The sequence below is a fragment of the Sminthopsis crassicaudata genome, chromosome 4, assembly GCF_048593235.1.
Source record: "Sminthopsis crassicaudata isolate SCR6 chromosome 4, ASM4859323v1, whole genome shotgun sequence".
Taxonomy (NCBI): Eukaryota; Metazoa; Chordata; class Mammalia; order Dasyuromorphia; family Dasyuridae; genus Sminthopsis; species Sminthopsis crassicaudata.
In genome coordinates, this window is record NC_133620.1 from 419,319,865 (window position 1) to 419,343,898 (window position 24,034).

At 32.1% G+C, this 24,034-nt stretch overlaps 1 protein-coding gene across 1 annotated transcript in view; it reads right to left on the reverse strand.

The window, feature by feature from the left end:
* COL11A1 (collagen type XI alpha 1 chain) overlaps positions 1 to 24,034 on the reverse strand; it is a 257,944-nt gene that overhangs the window by 177,004 nt on the left and 56,906 nt on the right. The window contains exon 5 of the mRNA XM_074262824.1: positions 1,928 to 2,056. Coding sequence (XP_074118925.1) covers positions 1,928 to 2,056 — 129 coding nt within the window. The remainder of the gene's footprint in view (positions 1 to 1,927; positions 2,057 to 24,034) is intronic.

Below are 24,034 nucleotides of genomic sequence, written 5' to 3' on the forward strand. Positions count from 1 at the left end.
CTGATAATATCAGAAGTTCATAATTAGATGGAGGAAAATATTGTGCTGTCCATTCCTGAAAAGCTAAAATGTCTTGATTTTGAAATCCATGCTATCTTCTTTCAAGGATCTCTCTCCCTCTCTCTCTCTCTTTTCTCCTTTCACTCTCCCTCTCCCTCTCCTTCTTTCTTTATTTCTTTTTCTCTCCTTCTCCCTATCCCTTTCCCTCTACTTTCCTCTCTCTCTCTCTCTCTCTCTTTCTCTCTCTCTCTCTCTCTCTCTCTCTCTCTCTCTTTCTCTCTCTCTCTCTCTCTCTCTCTCTCTCTCTCTCTCTCTCTCTCTCTCTCTCTCTCTCTCTCTCTCTCTCTCTCTCTGACACTCTTGTTCTCTCTCTCCCCCTTCCCTCAAGATCTATGTAAGCTCTTCCAGTAATAACCTTAAGTTGTTTACAATTGTGAGCAATGAAGTGACTTACCAAAGGTCACATTGGAAATATTTGTTAGCAGAACCATGATTGACCTGTCCTAGGGGATAGTATTCTATCAGTATACCTCATCAGTATTTTTCAGTATTTTCTTATTTAGATCTTATTTATGAAAAATGTAGATGACAATAGTCATCTACATCTACATTCCCATCAAATCATAAATCAACCTGAAAGATGCCATTTCTTATTTAGAAATGTTATTTTGAGACACTGTAGGTAGATAAGTAGATAGATAGATATAGATGGATAGATAAATGAAACATTCATTGTTCAATTATGTAGATACATAACTTGAAAAATTATTTTTCCTAAACAAAATAAATAAATTCTTAATTATTTTTATTTTTCTATTTAGAAATATGCCAGAAAGATTATTTCTCCTAGAATTTCAAATTAAGAGGAAAGAAATTAAGTACCTAGTTAGAGCTATGGCAATTATATTTTATTATTTTTAATTGTTGAGACAAATTCTGCACAAGAAATGTTAATATTGTAGACCTACTAGAAGGTCACATTTTTTCTACCTTCCTAAATAATAGACCGAATCTAGATAAGATGAGGTAGATAAGCTAAGTCATTTCAAAATGTAACAGAACATCTAATTTTGCAAATTAATAGTCCTTAATGTTACTATATAATTTGTTAATTTGTAATGAAAATAATAGCTTTCTTAGCCTCAATATTTCCCCTCATTAAAAAAAAATTAATGTAATTTGATATCTCAAAATGGTTGGGTTTTTTTTTTGTTTGTCTGTTTGTTTTTTTTGTTTTGTTTTGTTTTGTTTTTGACTTTCTCTGTTTTTGACATGAGTCATTTTATCCTTCCTTAGGCACAGTAGCTTCTTTCTCCCCCATACACATGTCTGAGGGTATTATCATCATTTTGGTGCCAGACTGAAATAGCACATTTGATAAACTTTATACATACTGTTGCTCAGAATTCCTGAGCTTTAGTTATACACCAATTGTAGCCTCCATAAAACAGGTGATTATATCCGTGTGCTACCATACCTGCTCAAAATGCTTTCAATCACATAAACAACTACAGAAATGATAAATACTGAATACTGTAATATGATTTGTAGAAATTATATATGGCTGATTTACTATAATTCAGAAGGCTAATTCTTGATATCTTTCCAAAATATTTCTACAAAAAAGCTGAAATTTGCATACATACAATGACTATACATTCAAATAGAAACACGGAGTATAGGAAACCTGTTTTTAAAATATTATGAAAGGAAAAATATTTTTCAATAGAAACTACAACAATAATTCCTCTTCTTTTTGTTGCCCCAGAGTGTCACCTCCTAGAATGAAGTAGAATGCTACAATGTGGAAAAGAGCATAGGTTAATTATTTGGTTTCAAACAATTCAAAAACAAATACATAATTATATTAAGTATGTGAAAATATGATTCAACAAGGAACGTGTTTGTTAGAAATGGCTATACTTACCTCCTCAATATGTGGTTCCTGAGCCTGAGCAGCATTGGGGCTAGGGGAGTCACAGTCTGGGCTATAATGCTCACAGTAGTCATAAGCTGCTTTAGGGTCAGCTGTAATTAACAGTTGCTGGATATCACCCTACAAAGAAACAAAGGAAGATTCATTTTAAATGAAAATATACATTTTATGCTATGAAGTAATTAGTTACTAAAGCCAAAAAAGGTATATAGACTTTTCTATTCCAAATAAACGATGCCATTTAATAATAATTAAAGAGTAAGTATAATCTTGAGTTAAGAAAGACATTCAGGACTCATTTAGAGACTAATCAATTATATCAGGCTTTTACTATTTGTAAATTTCATTTTTGAGGAACATTACTATGTTCATATTCATGTAATACGATGATTCTATAAATAATAACTTTATTATGTTTATAATTGATCAATGTACAGAGAAAATACAAGAGGAATAATTTTAAGGGGAAATTTTTTGGAATTATGATTCATTCAAGGAATTGCTTATGAAGAAACTCATTTTTTTATGCAGACTAATACCTAACCTGTAACAAGTTCCTGAGAGTTCTCTAGGATAATGACTAGTTGACTTGGCCAATATTACAACAGAATGTATTAGAGGCAAGGCTTGAATTTCTTCCTGCCTCCAAGCCCAACTTTCTATCTATCATACTACTCTTCATTTCTAAGGGAAAAAAAGATTAAAAATCACATTAAATAAGGACATCAATATACTATTATTAATTTATTCATCACAAACATTTGAATGAAATAGTTTATTATTAATAGTGGTAAAAATTAAGATAAAGCCAAAAATAACGAGTTTATTTTGTACCTATTTTATTTTTATGCCAACTAGATGAAGTTTATTCCATAACAGTAATTACAAATTACACAATAATTATAAATAGATATTTGTGTTTGAGAAAATTACAAAATAAAAATGCAGTAATTTTAAATATGAGAAATCAAAAAAATCTTAATTTTAATTAACAGAATATATTGTTAGATTATTTTATTAAGAAAAAAGGATTTCAAAGAAGCAGTAACACTGAATTATTGATATTAAACAGAGACAATTGACAGAGACAATACAACACATTATACCAGGAATACCTGCTCAGATTTTCTTCAGACTTATTAGATATGGGCATTGTATTTATTGTTCATGAAAAGTCAAATAAAAGTAGTGCCCTTGAAGAAATTTTAAACAACTATAAAATTGGTTTGTGGAGTATGACCACTCCAAATCACTCCAAATCCTTAGGAGTTTCTAAAAAAGTTGCTAGGCTTTGGTCAATGTAAGAGTTCATGCTCAACACAGATAAGCACAGAGAAATGAGAAATGTTTGAATTCATTGAAAAAGGAGTCCAAAACCAATCTGACCTTTCAGGAATCCATACACAAGACTAAGGGCTTATAATCATCAAACTAATGAAACTTTGTTGAACATAGAGGACAAGATAAGATAATGTCTTAATTATATATGAATCAGATGATCTAAATCATTTAGTGTTTGGTGTTGAAGAAGCAGGTTGGTAGTTTGTCATATCTTCATTCCTTTGACATCTTTACTTTGACATCATTTACTCAAATTACATTCTTTTTTTTTTCATGTTTTGTTTTGCTTTTAGTAAATCTGAAATACTTTAGAAACTGAAGGATAAATTTTCAGATTTTTTTTTGGGGGGGAGGAATGACTATATAAAATATTTTATTATCTTTCAAAATGAATATCACGAAAGAGATGGTACATTAACAGATGAAAAAGGCATTTAAGAAACATTTTGCCATATGTGTTAAATCTCCATTCATGCACCAAGTTCTCTAAGGACTCCTAATTCAAAATATATTCACAAATTGGTGAGTAAATATATATATATATTAGAATCCATGTTTTACCACACTGCTCTTAATTTATATAACTTAAAGCTAAGCTATTTCAGACAAACCCTTGAAAATTCCTCAAAAATTCTCTTTTACCATTATACTACATTCAACATGGCTGAACATTTATGAAATACTCTCCTCTCTTGATCTGATATTGCTGATACAGAATTCAACTTAAACCAATCCAATTCTATTCAATTTAAAATGGGCCTTTATTAATATTATGTCATACAGCTTATTTTTCGGTATATGTCAAATACACTATGCAAACTCTCATTTGAATTTTACAGACTTGATTCAGGCCATCCCCTGCTGATGGCATTTAACACACTGTGCCAAGTAAACATTAGAATGCTAGGATATTACACCAGAATTGTTTCGACAATGAAGTTTTAAAAAGTCCCTGAAATATCAAAGCTTGAGGACATAAAACTTTGTTAAACAACTTCAAAAAGGAATCACAATGTGGTAGAAAAAGCACTACACTGAGAGTTAGGAGACTTGAGTTCTAGTTAAGACTCTTATCACTAATGATGTGATCCTTAACTACTGTCTTCCTCAGAAAAATAAAAAACAGGAAGTTGTCCCCTAGTTGTCAGCTCTAAGAAAAGATTGGGTAATATTTTAATTTTTGGTTAAGATGATGCTTTAATACTCTATAGTGTATTTAACCAACATACTTTTTAATACCTCAGATAGGAGGGATAGGGGAAGAGAACAAGCATTTATTATGTAGCTACTATTTGGCCAATATTGTTGAATGTTTTATAAATATTTTTTCACCTAATTCTCAGGTGTACTAGTCAATTTATTCTATCTACTATTTTTCATTCTCACTAAATAAACTTTTAATTTTTGCAAAAGTTACAAACATCTTTGATGATATTTTTAATATAATCTCACTTTCTAGCCATTTTCTTATGCCTACTGTCTTCTGTTATTCTTGGGGACACTTGAAATTTTGATCCTCTGTCCATATAGTATCATAATTCCAAACTTGGAGTTACATATCATTTTCAATAGCCTGCCAGATAACTATTTGAATATCTTCCCATTCAGTTTTAAAATGTCCACCACTGAATTTGTCATTCCTCAACCTCACCCATTATCTGAACTATCCCTTCTGTTATCTATGCTTTACACAGCTACCAAAGTAATCTTCATAATAGACAAGTTTGGCCAGTACTCTCCTCTGCTATTGCTTAATGGATAAAACATAAACTGCTCAGCTTGGCATCTAAATAAATCCTTTTATAATTTGGCTTGGGCCTAGATTCCCAGATTTATTTCTCATTATTCCCCATTATAAGTTCTAAGTTCCCACTAAAAAGGAATGACTCTCTAAGTTATCTTGCTATCTATCACTGTGCACTTGCAAAGGCTACTCCCAAGCCTAGAATTTACTCCTACTTCATTTGCTCCTTTTAAAAACTTTCTCTTCTTTCAAAGTTCAGCTCCTCCATGAAGACTTCCTTGATTCCCCTTTCCATCTTCTCTACTCCCACTCAGTTAAAACTGCACTTTTTAAAAAATTTCCCTAAAGTAATCATTTGTAATATCTTTTCTGTTCCATGATATTGTGTCTGTATATAGGTCATATCCTTAGCAGTAGAGCTTAATTCATGAAGGTGAGGAATCTATTTTTTTTGTATTCTTACACACAGAGGTCCCCACATAGTGCCTTATATGTATCACCTAGTTGATTAATAAATACTTGCTAAGGTTATTTGAATTAGTGATAGAGAGTCTTCTGTGGCAAGCAATTTGGAATAATTTACAGTGCTGTATATAATTTGCTCTTCCTGCTTAACATAATTATCAATCTGGGCTAAATAGAAAATGTAGAGTTTGAATAGAACTTAACCCAAACTGAATTAGATTCTCATCTTGAGGGACATGATCTGAAAGAAGGGAGTCAATTAGGATTAGGGTATGAAGTTGGGGGAAAATCTAAGAAATACTCTGTTTGCATAGAGAACTAAGGGAATACTTAAGGTTTTTGTCTCTTTATGACTTTCCCACTTATTTGAAACTCTCATATATTTCCCTACAGTGATGAAGGGAAAAAAAGAGTTTCAAAAATCTAAAGAAATGTGTGTGGTTTTCAAAGTAAAAATGTAAGGATAGACATTTTAAGCCTGGTCCTCCTTTAAATAGAGAACAAAGAAATGAATAACATAGGACTAAAGAAGAAATGGCAATGAGAATACAAATAGGATGGGACCGTGAGCCCATTCTTTTTGATATAAGAAAAATAAATATCAATTTAAACAGGATGTCTATGATGCTATAACTTGGAAACTATTTAGACACTAGTCTAGAGAACCGGGACTGCAATTAGGAAGATCTAAATTCAAATACAGTCTTACATATTTATTAGTTGTATGTTGCTGGGCAAGTCATTTAACTTCTCCGTGATTCAGTCTCCTCATCTGTAAAATGGGGAAAATTACACCTAGATGATGCAATGGATAAAATGCTGGGCCTGCGATCAGGAAGACACCTCTAAGTCCAAGTTCAACCTCATACACTTATTTACCAGATTACCCCAAGCAAATCATTTAACCCTATTTGCCACAGGTTCCTCACCTGTAAAATGAGCTGGAGAAAGAAATGGCAATCTACTCCATTATTTTTATCAGGAATACCCCAAATGGGGTCAAGAGGAGTTGACATAATTGAAACAACTAAACAACAACAACCTTTCTCTCAGGGTTGCTGTGAGAATAAATAAGATAATACTTGTGAGGTGCTTAGCATGGCACCTAGCACATATTAAAAACTATACATGTTAGGTGTTTTTTCAGGTAAGCAAAAAGCAAAGGGAATAAGTGACCATAAAACACATCCATCTGAAAGACAACTGTAATTTCCTTAAAATCAAAAGATCAATATGACTAATTCATCCAAGCTCTTGTCCTCCCTGCAAAGCCCAGCTGAAGCACATCTGAATGATCACATTTTAGAGTTCTAATTGTATATCTTATCTAATTGTATATTCTAGTCATGTCACTTCCTGACCCGATCAATTCCAGTCGCTCTTTAGTATGTCTAAAATAAAACTCAAGTGCTTCTTTGTAGTTTAGAAAGCTTTTAACAACCTGGCCCCGAACACCTATTCCTTCCCCATTGGATATTCCTCCCTCTCTAGCACCTTGCATAACTGCAAGATAGCCAACCTGGTGTTCTTTCTGTTCATCTCTCAAAACACAACAACTGCCTGATCTCTGAGTCCTTACACTTATCATTCTCCATGACCAGAATACATTCCCTTCTTACCTCAGTCCCATAGATCTTCCTTCTTCCTTCAGGATGAACTCAAATATCACTTTCAATGGGAAGATCCAAACCCCCTCTATATCCCCAGCACTTAGCACAGTGTCAGGTACACAGTGAACACTTAATAAGGTATATTGACTATCAATTAACTATTAACTGATCAACTAAGGGCTAATGCCCTTCTTCCCAGACTACCTTATATTAAATTATTTTGTATCTGCTAACTTTGTGTTTATTTTGTACATATGGATGAACTTCCCCATTAAAATGGAAGCTCCTTGAGAGTAAGGATTGTTTCATTTTTTTCATTGTGTTCTCTGCAACTATCATGGTACCTGATACATATGGGGTATCACATGTATCATGATATGAAGTGTTTAGTAAGTGCTTGTTCCTTGACTGATATATTGATTTGAGAATTCTCACTTAAACTGTTTTTAGGTGTTGCACTTTTCTTGGTCATCCCTATTACTTCCTTTTATCTTCTCCACAGCCTTCTATCACTCTCCATTCCTCTTAGCATTTTTAGATATTTCAATTCTCTCAGGTATCCTGATTAGAAAGATCTGCTATGCAGAATATAGCATTATTTGTACTCAATTCCATGACCCCAACAACTAAAGTTTCATAGCATAGTAACTTCTCAGAAATCCAAGAGGAGAAAACCAGTCCCACTCACCTAAGTAATCTTTAGAGGCAGACTCCTCTTTAGAGGAGTCATGAAAAATTTGAGTTCATGTCAAGTCTTATGATCCTAGGAAATCATTAAATCTCTACCTGTCTGAACCTCTTCAGTCTTAAAATGGGGATAATGAATCACCTTTCTTCAGTGTTGTGAAGGTCAAATGACATATTTGTGAATTGCTTAGCACAGTGCCTGGTACATAGAGGGTGGCCTAATAAATACTTATTCCAAACCTCTAATTATAAGTTATTACCTAAAATGTTCACTTTATGAGCATTTCATCTAGCTAGATGTAGGTTCATCAGAAGAAGGCAGGGATTTGTATAGTTCATATTTAACATATTTTGCTGTACTCCAATTGCTAAGCTTTTGTGTAATACATCCTTGAGGCCTGGAGAATGAAATAAAAAGAAGATGTGCTGAAACTATGCACTCCAGGTGTCCCTACAAAACTCCATTGTCTCATAAAGTACCAGAGTGCTTTCACTTAAACCTAATAAGTAGACAATTCTAATTTTCTTCAAAAAATTTTGGAAATGAATTCCATCCTAAACAAACAAACAATTTCCCAAAATTCAGCAAGGATTGCTAAACAGACCAAGAGAACAAGGTGGCCTAAGCCATTTAATTTTCTGTTTTGGCACATTTTTAATGTCTCCACATTACTTTTAGCTATGAAAATTTTCAGGTTTCAGAAGCAAAGCAATTTGGAAGTTTCACCTTAAGTGATGCTGAAAATAGTCACACAACTCTATTTTTTTTTCCTTAAAAGATGGTTATTTTTTAAATGTTAAAAATAGATCATAAACTTGTGGCATTTTAGGGTATAAAAGCACTTTTATCATAAAAATCATATTTATTATCTTTCACATTTTACAAAAGGAAAAAAAATAACAGAGATTACATGATTTGCCCATTAATAATTAGCTAAGGCAAAATCTGTGTATCTAGACTCCAAGTTAGACTGGATATGACAGGAAGGGAAGATTCAATGCTCTACAGCATGTCCATTTGAAGAGCTGGACTATACCTGAGGAGAGCAGGCTGATATAATTTCTGTCAAAGGGACTATAAAGTAAAAGAAAACTTTTAAAGAAGTTTTTTGAATTATTTTCATCAACTATAAGATATGAAATTTTTATCATTTTTAATACTGTTGTATTAATACTGTGTGTGGTCCATTTCCCCTTCTATTAAATGGTTTAAAAAACCTAAATTTTAATAACTTTCAAAACATTTTCAAACCTGAATAATATAAATGACTTATCTAACTATAAGTTAATGTGGTTTTATCCATATCTCTTTTACTTATTCATAGGAAGGATATAATAAAGTTCATGGATTCACAAACTTTGAAATAAGGGACTTTTAAGGTCATGCATTCTGATTCCTTTATTTAGGAAGCCTCTATGTACCAGGAATTTTTAGGAAATTGAAAGGCCCTCCCCCTCAATTAGGTAACAACCCCATGATAATCAGGTATTAGTAGGAGAACCAAAATTTAAATCCAGGTCAAGCAATCCCAAAATGGATAATATTTCCACTGAGCCACACCATCTGCTAGCTTTTATCTGAAAAAAAAGAGAAAGGTACCACACACTTCAATTGAATAGTAAGAAACCCAATGCACTTAAATTGACAATTGGACATAATTCTATTACCTCCCAGAAATACATTCTCTTTAGAATGAAATGCAAAAATCTGAATATTTTTCAAGAGGGTAGACTTCCATTTTAAAGATTTAATCTGCATTTTCCAAAATAAATGAAATCATTCTGAGCCCTAATTAGTACCTTTAAAATATTATTTTCAGAACTAACTCCATATTTATATGAATAGAAAAACTATGCTACATGCACATTTGTATTGTCACATACATATGCAGAAAAAAGCAAATAGTATTGTATAAAAAGTTAAATATGTACTTTGCCTAGAGGCATAGTTTCCCTTAAAAGCCATGTCAAACAAATTCAAAGCAGAGTTTGACATTTACTTTATATATCTTGACTTTTCCCTGCACATTATATAATTTGTGATGCGGTTAAAAAAATTATTCTATGCAATAGGGAACAAAATTACTAGATATTCCTTTAAATCTTTGTGAACTATACACGTGAACATTATTATAATTACAGTAGTATCTTCTCTTCTCAAATAAAACTAAGTAAAGTCTATCTTGTGGGATCATTAAGCAATCATATCACTCTGTTATCAATTTTTACTGTCATTTTTTAAAAAGAGGAAATGCATATTAATGCAGCTAGCAAGGGACACTCTCTGTAATTTGTAGACCTTACCCCTTTCAAGATAAACTCTATAGAAACCATAGTATCTTAAAAAAAAGATTTGTATTCTAGCTGAGATAAAACAAAGACTGCAGTAACAGAGTTTTAATTTATAATGTAAAAAATTGAATCGTACTTTCATTTATCAGTTCCAAGTGATACTCTTGTGTTACATAAGCATTTTATATTCCATTTTATTTAATTTTTCTGGAATAAAAATTTAAATTGTCATCTTAAATGGTATGTTTGTGCAATTGAAATATAAACTCCTTGAAAACAGGAATTGTCTCACTTTTTTTGTTTGTATTTGCATCTTCAATGCCTGTGAATGTATGTATAGCTTATATCTCCAGAACTAAATAAAAACAGACTAAGGAACTCTTATCAAGCAATGGCCAAACATTATAATCCAGAAAAGCAAATATGATACATACTGGTATTTTCTGACAAAATTTTAAAATGAGATATATATTTTTTGAAAACCTAATCCATATAATACTATGATCAACTGTGAATGTTTGTTATAATGTTTTTCATTTTTTTTAATCTAAAGTATTTTAGAGGAGAAGAATAGAATGGGAAGGAGAACAAATAAATGCTTACTAATTAAAAAAATAAACCAAAGCATATGCATAATAACATAAATATTTCTGAGTGTCATAAATTAAATAATATAAGCTAGCTGCAACCAGTGAAGGGTAACTTAGTACACTGTCACAGTGTGTCAAATTTCTAAGTTAGTGACAGCACCTGTAGTCCTTCAATAGTAGAAGGAGTCAAATTTCTAGTTAGGAAAAATAAATAACTAAAAAAAGGAATTTTTCCCATGTTCTATCCCAGATCCATCCATCTTCCCCTTCCAACTGGGGTTGTTTTTACTACCACTTGCCCCTAGCCAAGGTTTCTGTTACTTCTCCTGGGCACATGAGTTCCCAATGAAACTTTTTTTAATACTATAAGTATTCCTAGTTATTGTTAATTGACTAACTTATTCAAGAATTGACAATGGCATTGGACTAGAAGTCAAGAGAATGGAGTTCAAAGCCCTGGTCCTTCACTTACTCTCCCTGTGTCTTTTGGCAAATCATATCACTTCTCTGGATTTTAGCTTATTCAATTGGAAAATTAACAAAATAATAACCCTAGCTACCCACAGGGGAGCTGGTAAGACCAGAAGACCGAAAGATACTGTAGAAGAAATCATTTGTTAAAATAAAAAGTGGTAAGACACAGCAGGCTATATTTTACAGAACTGACAGCAGAAGGTTGAAAAACAGAAGTCTAGACAGCATGAATATCATCATTATAGAATTTAAGAAGGATGGCTGAAAAATTCATTTATTTTGGCTGCAAAAATGTAAGTCTGAAAGAAGATCAGAATTTCAGTGTTCTTAAATGTAGTATTCCATAATTTAAATCCATTGGGAAATAAAACTATAGAAGAGAGCTCTTTAGCTAAGAATCTTCCAATTTACAGTACTGTGAAAGCAATTATTTAGTAAAGATATATGTGTGTGTGTGTGTGTGTGTGTGTGTGTGTGTGTATGTGTGTGTGTGTACTTCCTGTGTTTTCCATAGTATTTCCCCCCTCAGAAACTAAAACCTTCTCTATTTTGAGTTTTACTCAACAAAAGTTTGGAAGATTTCAGTAAAGATTTTTGTAAAGGGGGTAGAGAATAGAGGCAAGTGATGCAAGCCTATATTAAATCTTAAACAATATTTCATTTGCTGTGAAGTAACATCAAATGTCGGAAGATTCAAGAGGAAATTCTGATCCTGGTTCCTGCACGGCCAATATGTTCAGTGTCACCATGATTTTTTTCTCCCCTCCTCCCTCTCCTCCTCTTTATAGCTTTTATTCTTCCCCAACCTTTCTTAGATGGGAATGAAACACTCGCCAGAAGGTTGAACTGGTAAATGCATCTGAAAACTTGGATACAAGCCACAATTCTTAGGAAATTTGGAAAGAAAGCTCATGAATGCAAACATAGTTACCATCCCAGAAGTTTTAGAGAGTGCAGAAATGCCAACAAACTAATTCCAAAGGCACTTACTCAAAGGTAATACTAAGCTGACAAAGAATATGAAATGAATATTATAAGGGGTTCTAAGGCCCTAAGTGTTTACCAAAAGAACCTATTCTTGAAGATTAGAAGAGATATACATTAAAAGAAAATGAAGTATTCAATATCTTTAGGGTTCTAATAAAGATCTACTAATAGATTGTTATTCTATTTTGGAAATTTGCAAAGGAGAGATGTTTCCTTCGCTTGTGTGTGTGTGTGTTTCCCCTTCTGTCTGCAGATACTATCCAAGCAACCTTATTTTGTTTCAGATTAATTTTTTTTTCCATTATCAAAGGTATGTAAGGCTCTTCTGATTCTTTCTCACATCCCCACCATCTCACACATACACACACACACACACACACACACACACACACACACACGCATCAGGGCTATGAAAGTTATTTTTGTTTTTGTTTTGCTTTTTTAAATAACATATATGGATTTTATGCTAATCAGAAACATTAGATCACATAACCAGGTTCTACAGAAATAAATAATTAAGAACTAAAAAAAAATTAGACTCTTGGTAATTAATTTTAATTAAAATAATTCAACATAATTTTTATGTATATTTTAGGCAACTTTAGACAAATTTCATTGACAACATGATCATTTTAACACTGGAAATTATATTAAAATATACTGAATTTTTAGTTTATAAAATGTATGTATAAAGTCTTTTAAGGATTTTATTTTAAGTATAAGCATTTGGTTGTTAAGATGGTTGTTGGTTATATTGGTTAATATTTTAACTGGTTAGACTTTATTCATTATGTCATATAGTATTATTACTTGATTAACCAATATAAATTCATGAATCATATGTGTCAGGTACTGTGTTCAGAATGCATTTTTCCTGTTACATAGAAAATTATTTTAAAGTTATTTATTTAATGTTTTATTTTCCCCAACTACATCAAAAAGTATTTTAAATATTCATTTAAAATTTTTTGAGTTTTAAATACTCTCTTTCTCAACTCTCTCCCTCCTTGAGAAAACAAGCACTTTGATTTTGAATCTGAGGTCATGCCAAACATATTCCTCTGTTAGTTACATTGTAAAATAAAACACAAACAAAATAAAATAATAAAAATAAAGTAGGAAAATGTTTGTTTCAATATGTTTTGGGAATTATTATTTGGAGATCAATAGTATTTTCCATCATGGATCTTCTGGAAAAATCTTGGATTACTTTATTGCTGAGTACAAATATTATACAATATTGCTATTATTGTGTACAATGTTTTCCTGATTCTTCTCACTTCACTTTATATGATTTCATGTAAATCATCCCAAGTTTTTACAAAACAATTTTGTTCATTGTTTCTTATAAATCAATAGTATTCAATCACAATCATATGTCATAACTTGTTTAGTCATTCCTTAAGGATAGGCTTTCTCTCAATTTCCAATTTTTTACCACCACAAAAAGAACTTTAAAAAAACCTTTTCTTTTTTCCTTGATCTCTTTGAATATAGTTTAATAGTGGGATTGCTGATTAAAAGGATATCCATAATTTATAGCCCTTTGGGCGTATTTAAAAATTGTTCTCCACAATGATTTGGACTAGTTCACAACTCTATTAACAATCCATTTATATCCCAATTTTCTCCACTCCATACAGAATTTGTCATTTAATTTTTTTTGTCATAGTTACATGACTTTATATATGTTAGGTAACATCTTAGAGTTGTATTAATTCACATTTTCTAATCAGTAGTGATTTAAAGCACTTGTAATGGACTATTGATAACTTTGACTTCTGAAATCTGTGTTCATATCTTTGACCATTTATTAACTGGGAAATGGCTCTTATTTTTATAAATTTTACTAATTTCCCTAAATATTAAAAAAAGTGAAATATGTTTTAGAGAAGCTTATTACAATCTCCCCCAGTTTTCTCTTTTCCCTCTAATTTTGACTACATTTGTTTGTTGACACAAAATGTTTTTTTTTTTAATTTTATGTAATCAAAGTAATCTACTTTACTTCCCCTGGTCTCCTCTATGTCATAAAATTTTCCTTTATTCATAAATATGAAAGGTACATTTTTCCATGCTGCCATCATTTATCCATTTTGCCTTTAACTTGGCACATGAGACAAGATATTGATGTTTATTTAGTTTTTCCCAAACTGCTTTCTAGTTTTCCCAGCAATTATATCTGGTGCTAAATTTTTACCACCCCCATTTCCCCAAAGCTTAGTTCTTTGGGTTTTTCAAACCTTTATTATTGTGTATTGTATGCTAATCTATTCCATTGATTTATCACACTATTTCTTAAATATATCAGATTGTTTTGATGATTACTGCTTTTTTAAGGTTAAAGTATGTACCTTTCTATTGTGTCCCTTATGATTTATTTTTCATGTTTACTTTCTTATACTTCTCTTGAGTCTTGTATGTGAAAGCCCAGTTTTCTATTCAGCTCTGGTTGTTTCATCAGAAATGCATGAAAGTCCTCTACTTAAATAAATATCCAATTTTTCCTTGAAAGATTATAGTAAATTTTGCTAGGTAGGTTCTTCTTTCTTGCAATTCCAGCTCTTTTTTCCTTCCAAATATCATATCCCTTGCTGTGAAAATTTGTGATTCTAACTGGGTCTATATAATTGAATAGTTTCTTTCTTGATGTTTAAAAAAATTATTCTTTGACCTGGGAGCTCTGGAATGTATTTAAAATATTTTTGGGGCAGCCAATAACTTTAATAATCTAGTGTTTGACAAATTCAAAGACCCCAGATTTTGAGATAAGAACTCACTGTTTGACAAAAATTGCTGGGAAAATTGGAAATCAGTATGGCAGAAACTAAGCATTGATCCAAACTTAACACCTTACACCAAGATAATGTCAAAATGGGTTCATGACCTAGGTATAAAGAATGAGATTATAAATAAATTAGAAGAACATAGGATAATTTACCTCTCAGACCTGTGGAAGAAGAAGAAATTTATGACCAAAGAAGAACTAGAGATCATTATTGATCACAAAAGAGAAAAATTTGAGTATATCAAATTGAAAAGTTGTTGTACAAACAAAACTAATGCAGACAAGATTAGAAGGGAAGCAATAAACTGGGAAAACATTTTTACAGTCAAAGGTTCTGATAAAGGTCTCATTTCCAAAATATATAGAGAATTGACTCTAATTTATAAGAAATGAAGCCATTCTCCAATTGATAAAAGGTCAAAGGATATGAACAATTCTCAGATGAAGAAATTGAAACTATTTCTAGCCATATGAAAAGATGCTCCAAGTCATTATTAATCAGAGAAATGCAAATTAAGACAACTCTGAGATACAACTATACACCTGTCAGACTGGCTAGAATGATAGGGAAAGATAATACAGAATGTTTGAGGGAATGTGGGAAAGACACTGATACATTGTTGGTAGAATTGTGAATACATCCAGCCATTCTGGAGAACGATTTGGAACTATGCTCAAAAAGTTATCAAACTGTGCATACCCTTTGATCCAGCAGTGTTACCACTGGGCTGATATCCCAAAGGCATTTTAAAGAAGGGCAAGGGACCTGTATGTGCAATAATGTTTGTGGCAGCCCTTTTTGTGTGGCCAGAAACTGGAAACTGAGTGGATGCCCATCAATTGGAGAATGGCTGAATAAACTGTGCTATATGAATATTATGGAATATTATTGTTCTGTATGAAATGACCAGCAAGATGATTTCAGAAAGGCCTGGAGAGACCTACATGAACTGATGCTGAGGAAATGAAAAGGACCAGAAGATCATTATATACTTCAAGAACAATACTATATCATGATCAATTCTGTTGGACGTGGCCATCTTCAACAATGAGATAAACCAAATCAGTTCCAATAGAGCAGTAATAAATTGAACCACCTATACCTAGTGAAAGAACTCTAGGAGATGACTAAGAACCACTACATAGAATTCCCAATCCCTCTATTTTTGTCCACCTGCATTTGTTATTTCCTTCACATGCAAATTGTACACTATTTCAAAGCTCGATTCTTTTTGTACAGCAAAATAACTGTTTGGACATGTATACATATATTGTGTTTGACTTATACTTTAACATATTTAACATGTATTGGTCAACCTGCCATCTGGGGGAAAGGGTGGAGGGAAGGAGGGGAAAAGTTGGAACAAAAGATTTTGAAATTGTCAATGCTGAAAAATTACCTATGCATATATCTTGTAAATAAAAAGCTATAATAAAAATTAAATATTTTGAAGGGTTTCCTTTTAGTGATTTATATGTAGACTCTTAATTTCTTTTTACTTGCTATTTGTATCAGATGAGGGTAATTTCCTTGATAATTTATTGAAATATGATGTCTAGGTTCATCCCTTGAATATGGCTTTCATATAATCCAATAAAAATTATCTCTCCTTGATTATTGCCTAGGTTAGTTTTCTTTCTAATGAGATACTTCACATTTTCTTTTTCTTTTTTTGCTTTTTAAAAATATTTTGACAGTGTTTGGTTCTTTGTCTCATGGAATCACTCGTCCAATTCTAAATTTCAGAAATTATTTTTCTCTTGTCAACTTTTGCACATCTTTTTCTATTTGGATAATGTTTCTCTCCTTCCTTCCCTCCCTCCCTCCCTCCCTCCCTCCCTCCCTCCTTTCTTTCTTTCTTTCTTTCTTTCTTTCTTTCTTTCTTTCTTTCTTTCTTTCTTTCTTTCTTTCTTTCTTTCTTTCTTTCTTTCTTTCTTTCTTTTTTTCTTTCTTTCTTTCTTTCTTTCTTTCTTTCTTTCTTTCTTTCTTTCTTTCTTTCTTTCTTTCTTTCTTTCTTTCTTTCTTTCTTTCTTTCTTTCTTTCTTTCTTTCTTTCTTTCTTTCTTTCTTTCCATCTTTCTTTCCTTCTTTCTTCCTTCCTTCCTTCTTTCTTTCTTCCTTCCTTCCTTCTTTCCTTCCTCCTTCCTTCCTTCCTTCCTTCCTTCCTTCCTTCCTTCCTTCCTTCCTTCCTTCCTTCCTTCCTTCCTTCCTTCCTTCCTTCCTTCCTTCCTTCCTTCCTCCCTTCATTGAATTTGTTCATTTGTTCATTCATTCATTCATTTATTTGTTTATTGTGGTGTGAAAGAGGCAGTGAGGATTAAGTGACTTGCCCAGAGTCACACAGCTACTAAATGCCAAGTATCTGAGATCAAATAGGAACTCAGATTCTTTAGAGTTCAGTAATGGTACTTTATTCCCTCACTATCTAGTTATTTTCAGTGAGGTTTTGCATGTGAATTGTTTCATAAAAATTATCATCTAGGGTATGCATTTAAATGGGAACAATAAAAGCTCACACAATCTTCCCAAGTTTGTATGAGATTTAAATATTGTAAAGTGTTTAGAACAGTGCTTGGCACATTTTAGACATTATACAGACATTTGTTCCCTTTTCTCCTTTTAGAGATAGCTGAGAATTACTTCAAGAAAAGTTAAGGTTTCCTATGAGACAGAAAAAGCTTAATGAATTGAAAATAGGCAAGGAGTATAGCTAGAAAGTATTGTATGACAATCAATAATAGCCTCCAACTCTATGTAGTATTCAGAATTGAGGTTGCCAGATGAATGCAGAAAAGAATAGAAGGTAGAAATCATAATCCACGTTAAAAAGATATGAAGTCATTTGTTGTTATAGACTTCCAAAATAGCCAAATTATACAAATAATTTTGTTGATATAGAACAAAACAATTGAAATATTGTATTATTCAAGATCTCAATTAATATTTTTTTCTATCTCTTGAATCAAATGTTGTAAAACATCAAAAAGAATGGGAAGATAAATAGAATGATATATGAATTTACTTACAATGCAAATAGTGTAATAAAGATGTAATAGCGCAATAAAGATATGAAAGTATATAAAGTATATAAAGATATAAGTAGTATAATAAAGATATAAAAGTTAAGGAACTTGATCAGAGGGAAAGTGGAAAAGGATTCCATGTATCCACAATATTTAATAAACCTGGATTATGCCACTAAGAGTAGATTAGATATAAGGGAAGAATTGACAACCACCAGTAGAACATTGTACCTTTGGAATAGAGGATGCTCCATGATGAAGTTCACTATTAGCAATGTCAAAGGGCAAAAGTGAGTCAGTAGATATTGCAAGAAACTCACTTCCCCAGAGTATATACATCACAAATCATTAATCTAGAAAAGTGAAACCAGAATGAAGAAGGATCTCTAGATCATGATATATCAGAATCAATGAATTGGAGATGTTTATTGTGAAGAAAAGACTTAGAGGGAGAATGATAGCTATCTAAAGTATTTCTTGGAATGTCACAGAAGGACAAAATATGCTGTCTTGAATGGTCTGCTGGGTCAGAACTGTAATGGGAAGAAGTTGCCAAGAGATAATTTTAGGTTAAAAAGGAAAGACTTCCTAATAATTATCACTATGCAATGTGGAATGGGTTATGTCTGGAAAGAGGGAGTTTTAAATTGAATTTACACATTGGACATACTCTAGAGCCCATCTTCTTAAAGTAAGGTTCATAGCCCCATATGAGGTCTCATAACTGAATTGTGAGCCTCAAAATTATGATTTATTATTAATAAGTATTTGATTTTTATTTCTATTCTATATACATATAAACCCAGAGTCATAAAAATCTCAGACAAAAAGAGGTCAGAGTGGAAAAAGTTTAAGAAGCCCCACTACAAAAGAGATTCTTGCTTATATATGGCCAGATGATGACCTCTGAGATTCCTTCCAACCATGAGGTTCTGTGAATATCATTCCCTTTTCTAGATGTCCTTTGACCATCCTAGATCAATTTCTAGATTTTTTTAGGAATAGGAGTTTACTTGATGACTTATGTTTTGTAAACTTCATTCTCTGTCTTTTTGAAAAGGAGAGATAGCATTTTTTTGGTCTACAAACCTATGACAACTCCCACTCTTCATGGTTTTTCAAAAAAATATAACTGTTGTCTTATACATTGAGTTAATCATTTATCAAGTATTTATTTATTAAGTACTAACAACATGCCAGGCCCTGGACAAAATACTAATGAAATAAAGAAAAAGTAAAAATAATCACTGAACTTAACATTATAATGAGGGAAACAAGATATTCATAGATGAGAACCTAAGAAATAAACATGAAACAAAGAGTTATTAAATGCTAAACACAGTGCCAGACATTATATTATAAAGACAACAATCTAACAAATTTTGCCCTTTTTCCTAGGAGCTTAAAAGAAAGTACATGGCATATTCAAAAAGTTTCATGTGGGAGCTAAGATTTGACCTACACTTTGATAAGGTCAGAATTCAATAGAATATTCTGCCTCCTCTATTAATGCTTCTTTGATTCCTCTATACCAGAAAGATCTCTCTACTTCTGCACTTTTTATCCATAATATCTAATTTTAATTTGTTCATACTCCCTTACTAATTGCTTTATATGTTTTGTTTTCCCAATCAGTGTATGAGCTTCCAATGTTCAGAGAACCTGTCATGTTTATTTTTTTAAATCATTCTCTCCCTAACCAAATGCTAGCCTTGTGGCACATAGGTGTGTTTTTGGTTGACCTCCTGATATGATCCTTTTTGCAAACTCATTATTTTTTTTTACTTCAAGTTAGCTCCCCTCTTCCATTTTCCCATTTCTGTCAGGAAGATATTTTTTTTCATTCCACATGATTTGAAAATCTGAAATCATAGATAAATCCAAAACCTTTATTCTCTACGTAGAATCAGCCACTAAGGCTTAGTTATTCTCTTTTAATAACTATCTTTTAGATTCCGTTATATCTGTGTCTCTATTCTTGATCATTATAGTCTAGCCCATGTATGTAATGATGCCATTACAAATTCTTAAAGCCTTATGCTTTGAAACATAAAAATGCCTAATATTGCATTTAAATAAAATCTCAAATTCACATCCTTACATTACATTTTTAATCAACTTGCTCCACTTTAATTCATTTTCTCTTTCAAAATGGCCCAGATCTTCCATTCTTCTTCATCTTCCAAGTTCTTTCATGCTTTCCTCTCTTCACTAGCAAATCAATTTTGTCACTTCAAGTTCATCTAAGGACTTCTTCTGTACAAGAATTCCAGAAGAAACTCATCAACAGAATGGTCTTATTTAGCAGAGCCTGTTCTGGAGTCCATTTTATAGTTTGAAACTATAAAATTGTTTAGTTATTTACTTACTGCCTTAAGATTTGTCTCAAACTGTTTAAATTATCAACTTTTTGCAGAGAGAATATGTTCTATATTTCTCCTATAAAATGAAATTTGCTAGTAAATGTTGCATAAATAAGGACAGGGATTGGTCCTATAATTTCACTAGCAAAGGAAAAAAAAACAGTGAGAAATTTTCCTCTACTAATGAAGTTCAGCTTCTAGAGTTGCTGGGGTCACTAAGAGTTTAAATGATTTGCTCGGGGATACAAGATAATGTATGTCAGAAATGGGAAGAAAACACAGGTTTGCTTATAATTAAAAGATTTTTTTTTTGTCAGAGAAGAAATATGAACTGATATCTTTCTATCCACTATATCACCTTGCCTCTCATGATAATTTGATAGATAAATGACCAAATTTTTAAAGTACTTTCAGCTTAATAATGCATTTTATTGTTAACTTTGGGGGTCAAATATCCCTATTTAGGGGTAAAGAACCTGAAGGTAAAGAACATTAAGGGACTTGCCCAATACCTCTCAGATTGTCAACATCAAAGTCAAATTTTGAATGCAGACCTTTCTGACTAAATTTGGCATCCTTTCTAGTACATCACATTGTGCCTACAAGGGAAACTAATTACAATACAGATATGTTGGGAATGTAGCCAGACCAGATAATTAAGGCTGAGATATTTAGTAGAACCATTTATTTGTCCAGCCTGGCTATTTACCAAAGCTATATAACTAAGGTTTTGCAAAATATCTGCATCATTTTTGCCCCAAAGAGATAATTTTTGCTTCTTTTCCTGTGCTACCTCATGCATATAGGAAAAGAAGGGCTATTTTTTTCAAAGTTTGTGAGCTTCCATGGCTTCAACATTCCTGTAAGGTCAAAGCTTGATTTTGATTCCTTAATATTTAATTATTTTTTACACAATTTCAAAGCTCGATTGGAATGTTAATTGCAACAATATTTTTCTTTTGTTTTATAACACACACATACCCATGTGTCTGGAGAAAAACAGATTCAGTATACTCTATTGACCACCTTTAAGTCACTCAAAATTGAACAGCAAGATTATATTGAATAAAGGTTTCTCTGTGTCCAATGGCTAAAATTTAAACCATACTTAATAAACAAAGCAATAGGGAACTAATTTTCACTGCCAAATGAAGCTACCCTAGGACATCAGCTTTGTTTTTTAAAAAGAATGAAAACATCTAAAACCAAACACTTGAAGGAGATGCACATTCCTTTTCTCCTTTCATCTTGACATTCTTGTCCACAGTATAAAATCAGACACAGCCTATCACATTGATCCACATCAAACAGTTGCTAATGAAGCCCATCTGAAAATTTCCTTAGTTGACACAATATACAAAGATTTTATAAGTTTTTTTTTTATTTAAACTTAATTATATCTAAGTTTAAAAATTTTTATCTAAAATATTTTATGACTAAAATCTACTTCCCACTCTCACAAGTTAACTATACTTATGCAAATATTTGCATATACTTATGGTTGACTTTGATCTCTTAATACAAACTTTTTTTTTTCTTTACCAGAATTTCACACAAGTATTCATTTGACAAAGAAGGCCATATATACCATGTGTTTGTGGCAGGTATATTTAAAGTGATTTTACAAGAAGCCCTAAGGAAAGCATGGGGATCAGGGTTCTTTCTCAGGACATATATTCATTTAGAAATGGAGACATAACTGAATATAGTAGAAAGGACGTTGAATTTGGAGTCAGGACACAGGGGCTTGCTTTATCTGACACTGAGCAAATCATTTTAGCCTCTAGGATTCCATTTCCTCATCACACAATTAGGCATTTGTACTAAAAGATCTCTAACATTCCCTTCCAGATCTTCTTCTATAACCTTATAAATAATTTGTTATGACATACCAAGTGGTGGATTTATTTCTCCTGACATCATCTCCTGTAGCTTCCCTAACATACTAGATTTAGAGTGTCCTGGGTTCTCTCCATACTATTGAGCTGAGTGTTCCAGAATTTTCTGTATCTCCAATTGAGTTTCTCAGCTTTCACTTTGTTCTGCTTGCCCAGGGCACAAAACTTACTTGGCATAGCTCTTTATTTAATAACATTTGACATTTGTGGAACACTTTGAGGTCTATAAACCTCTTCAGATACCTGACACCATCTGTTCCTCCCAATAATCCTGTGGGAGTACTAATAATTTCTTGTTCCATGGTTTAAGTCATGTTCAACTTTTTGTGACACTATTTTGGGGTATTTGGGGCAAAAATAGTAAAGTGACTTGCTATTTCCTATTTCCTTTTTCTAGCTTATTTTGCAAATGAAGAAACTGAGGCAAAACAGGAAAAACGACTTGCCCACTGAAACACATCTAGTATCTGAGGCCAGTTTTTAACTCAGTTCTTCCTGACTCTATGCACTCTACCCTAGCACTTAGCTACTAGGTACTAATAATACTTAGCATCTGTATAATACTTTAAGGCTTACATAATATTTTACATCTTATCTCATTTAATTCTCATGATTTTCTCTAAGATAAACCAGTTTTAGAGAGTTGCTTAGAACACAGGTGGGTTAAGTACTTGTCCAGGGTCACAAAGCCAGTATGTCCCAAAGATAAGACTTGATCCAAGGGCTTTTGGTCTCTGTGACAAACTCTCTAACCTCTATTCTTGGTGGACTTTTATATTCTATGAAATTAAAAATAATAATAATATTCCCACTAGACCAACAAGAAAAGATTAGCTGTTTCTGAATATCATAATTTCATATGACTTTAATTAAATGAATATTCAAATGAATAACTAAATTATTAGGCTAAAAAGGCATTTTTGGAGTCCTCAATGATATATGCTCAGAATTCTATTCCTCAGAAATTCAGCTAGGAAAAATTTATTCTTCAATTTCTAAAAAATTTCTGTTACCCAACAATTTTCCATAAGGTATTTCTCATATAAGTTATACTTACAGACAAACATTTTGTCAGGAATATACGAGGACTTTTGAATTTGAATTTCTTGAAATCTAATCTACCTTTTATTTAGTCTTTGATCCAAGATTTGATTCAAAATGTTTGTTTCTGTTCTGTTCTGTTCTCCAAAGAACATTTTTCCATTCTATTCCAAAGTTTCCTGATTGGCTGCCAGTGAATCACCCAGTTAAATTCACATACTTTTTCTAATTTCTTGTCAATTAATTAGTTCCATACTCTATCTTATCTTTACACTCTCCCTAATTCTTGATGGATAGATTATGCATAGAGGGAAACTGCTAATCTAACTCATTTTCTTCCAACCCTTGGCTTAATTTCCTGTAGATTATTGTTAAAAGAAGATAAAAGTAAGTACCATTCTTTCTTTTGATCACAAAAAATGAGATATGACTTTAAATATATATATATATATATATATATATATATATATGTGTGTGTGTATGTGTGTGTGTGTGTGTGTGTGTGTGTGTGTGTGTGTGTGTGTGTGTATAGCTAAGGCAATTGGGGTTAAGTGACTTGCCCGGGATCACACAGGTAGGAAGTGTCTGTTGCCAGATTTGAACTCAACCCCTCCTGACTTAAGGGCAGGTGCTCTATCCTAGCTGCCCCAAATTTAAATATATTTTATAACAATACTTCAAAAGATAATAAAATTATGCTATTCTAACAATGCAATTGATCATTTTATAGAGCAAAAAATGACTTTCCATTAAAAATTAAAAAAAATCAAGAGTCACTTTATTTTAAACTTTAGA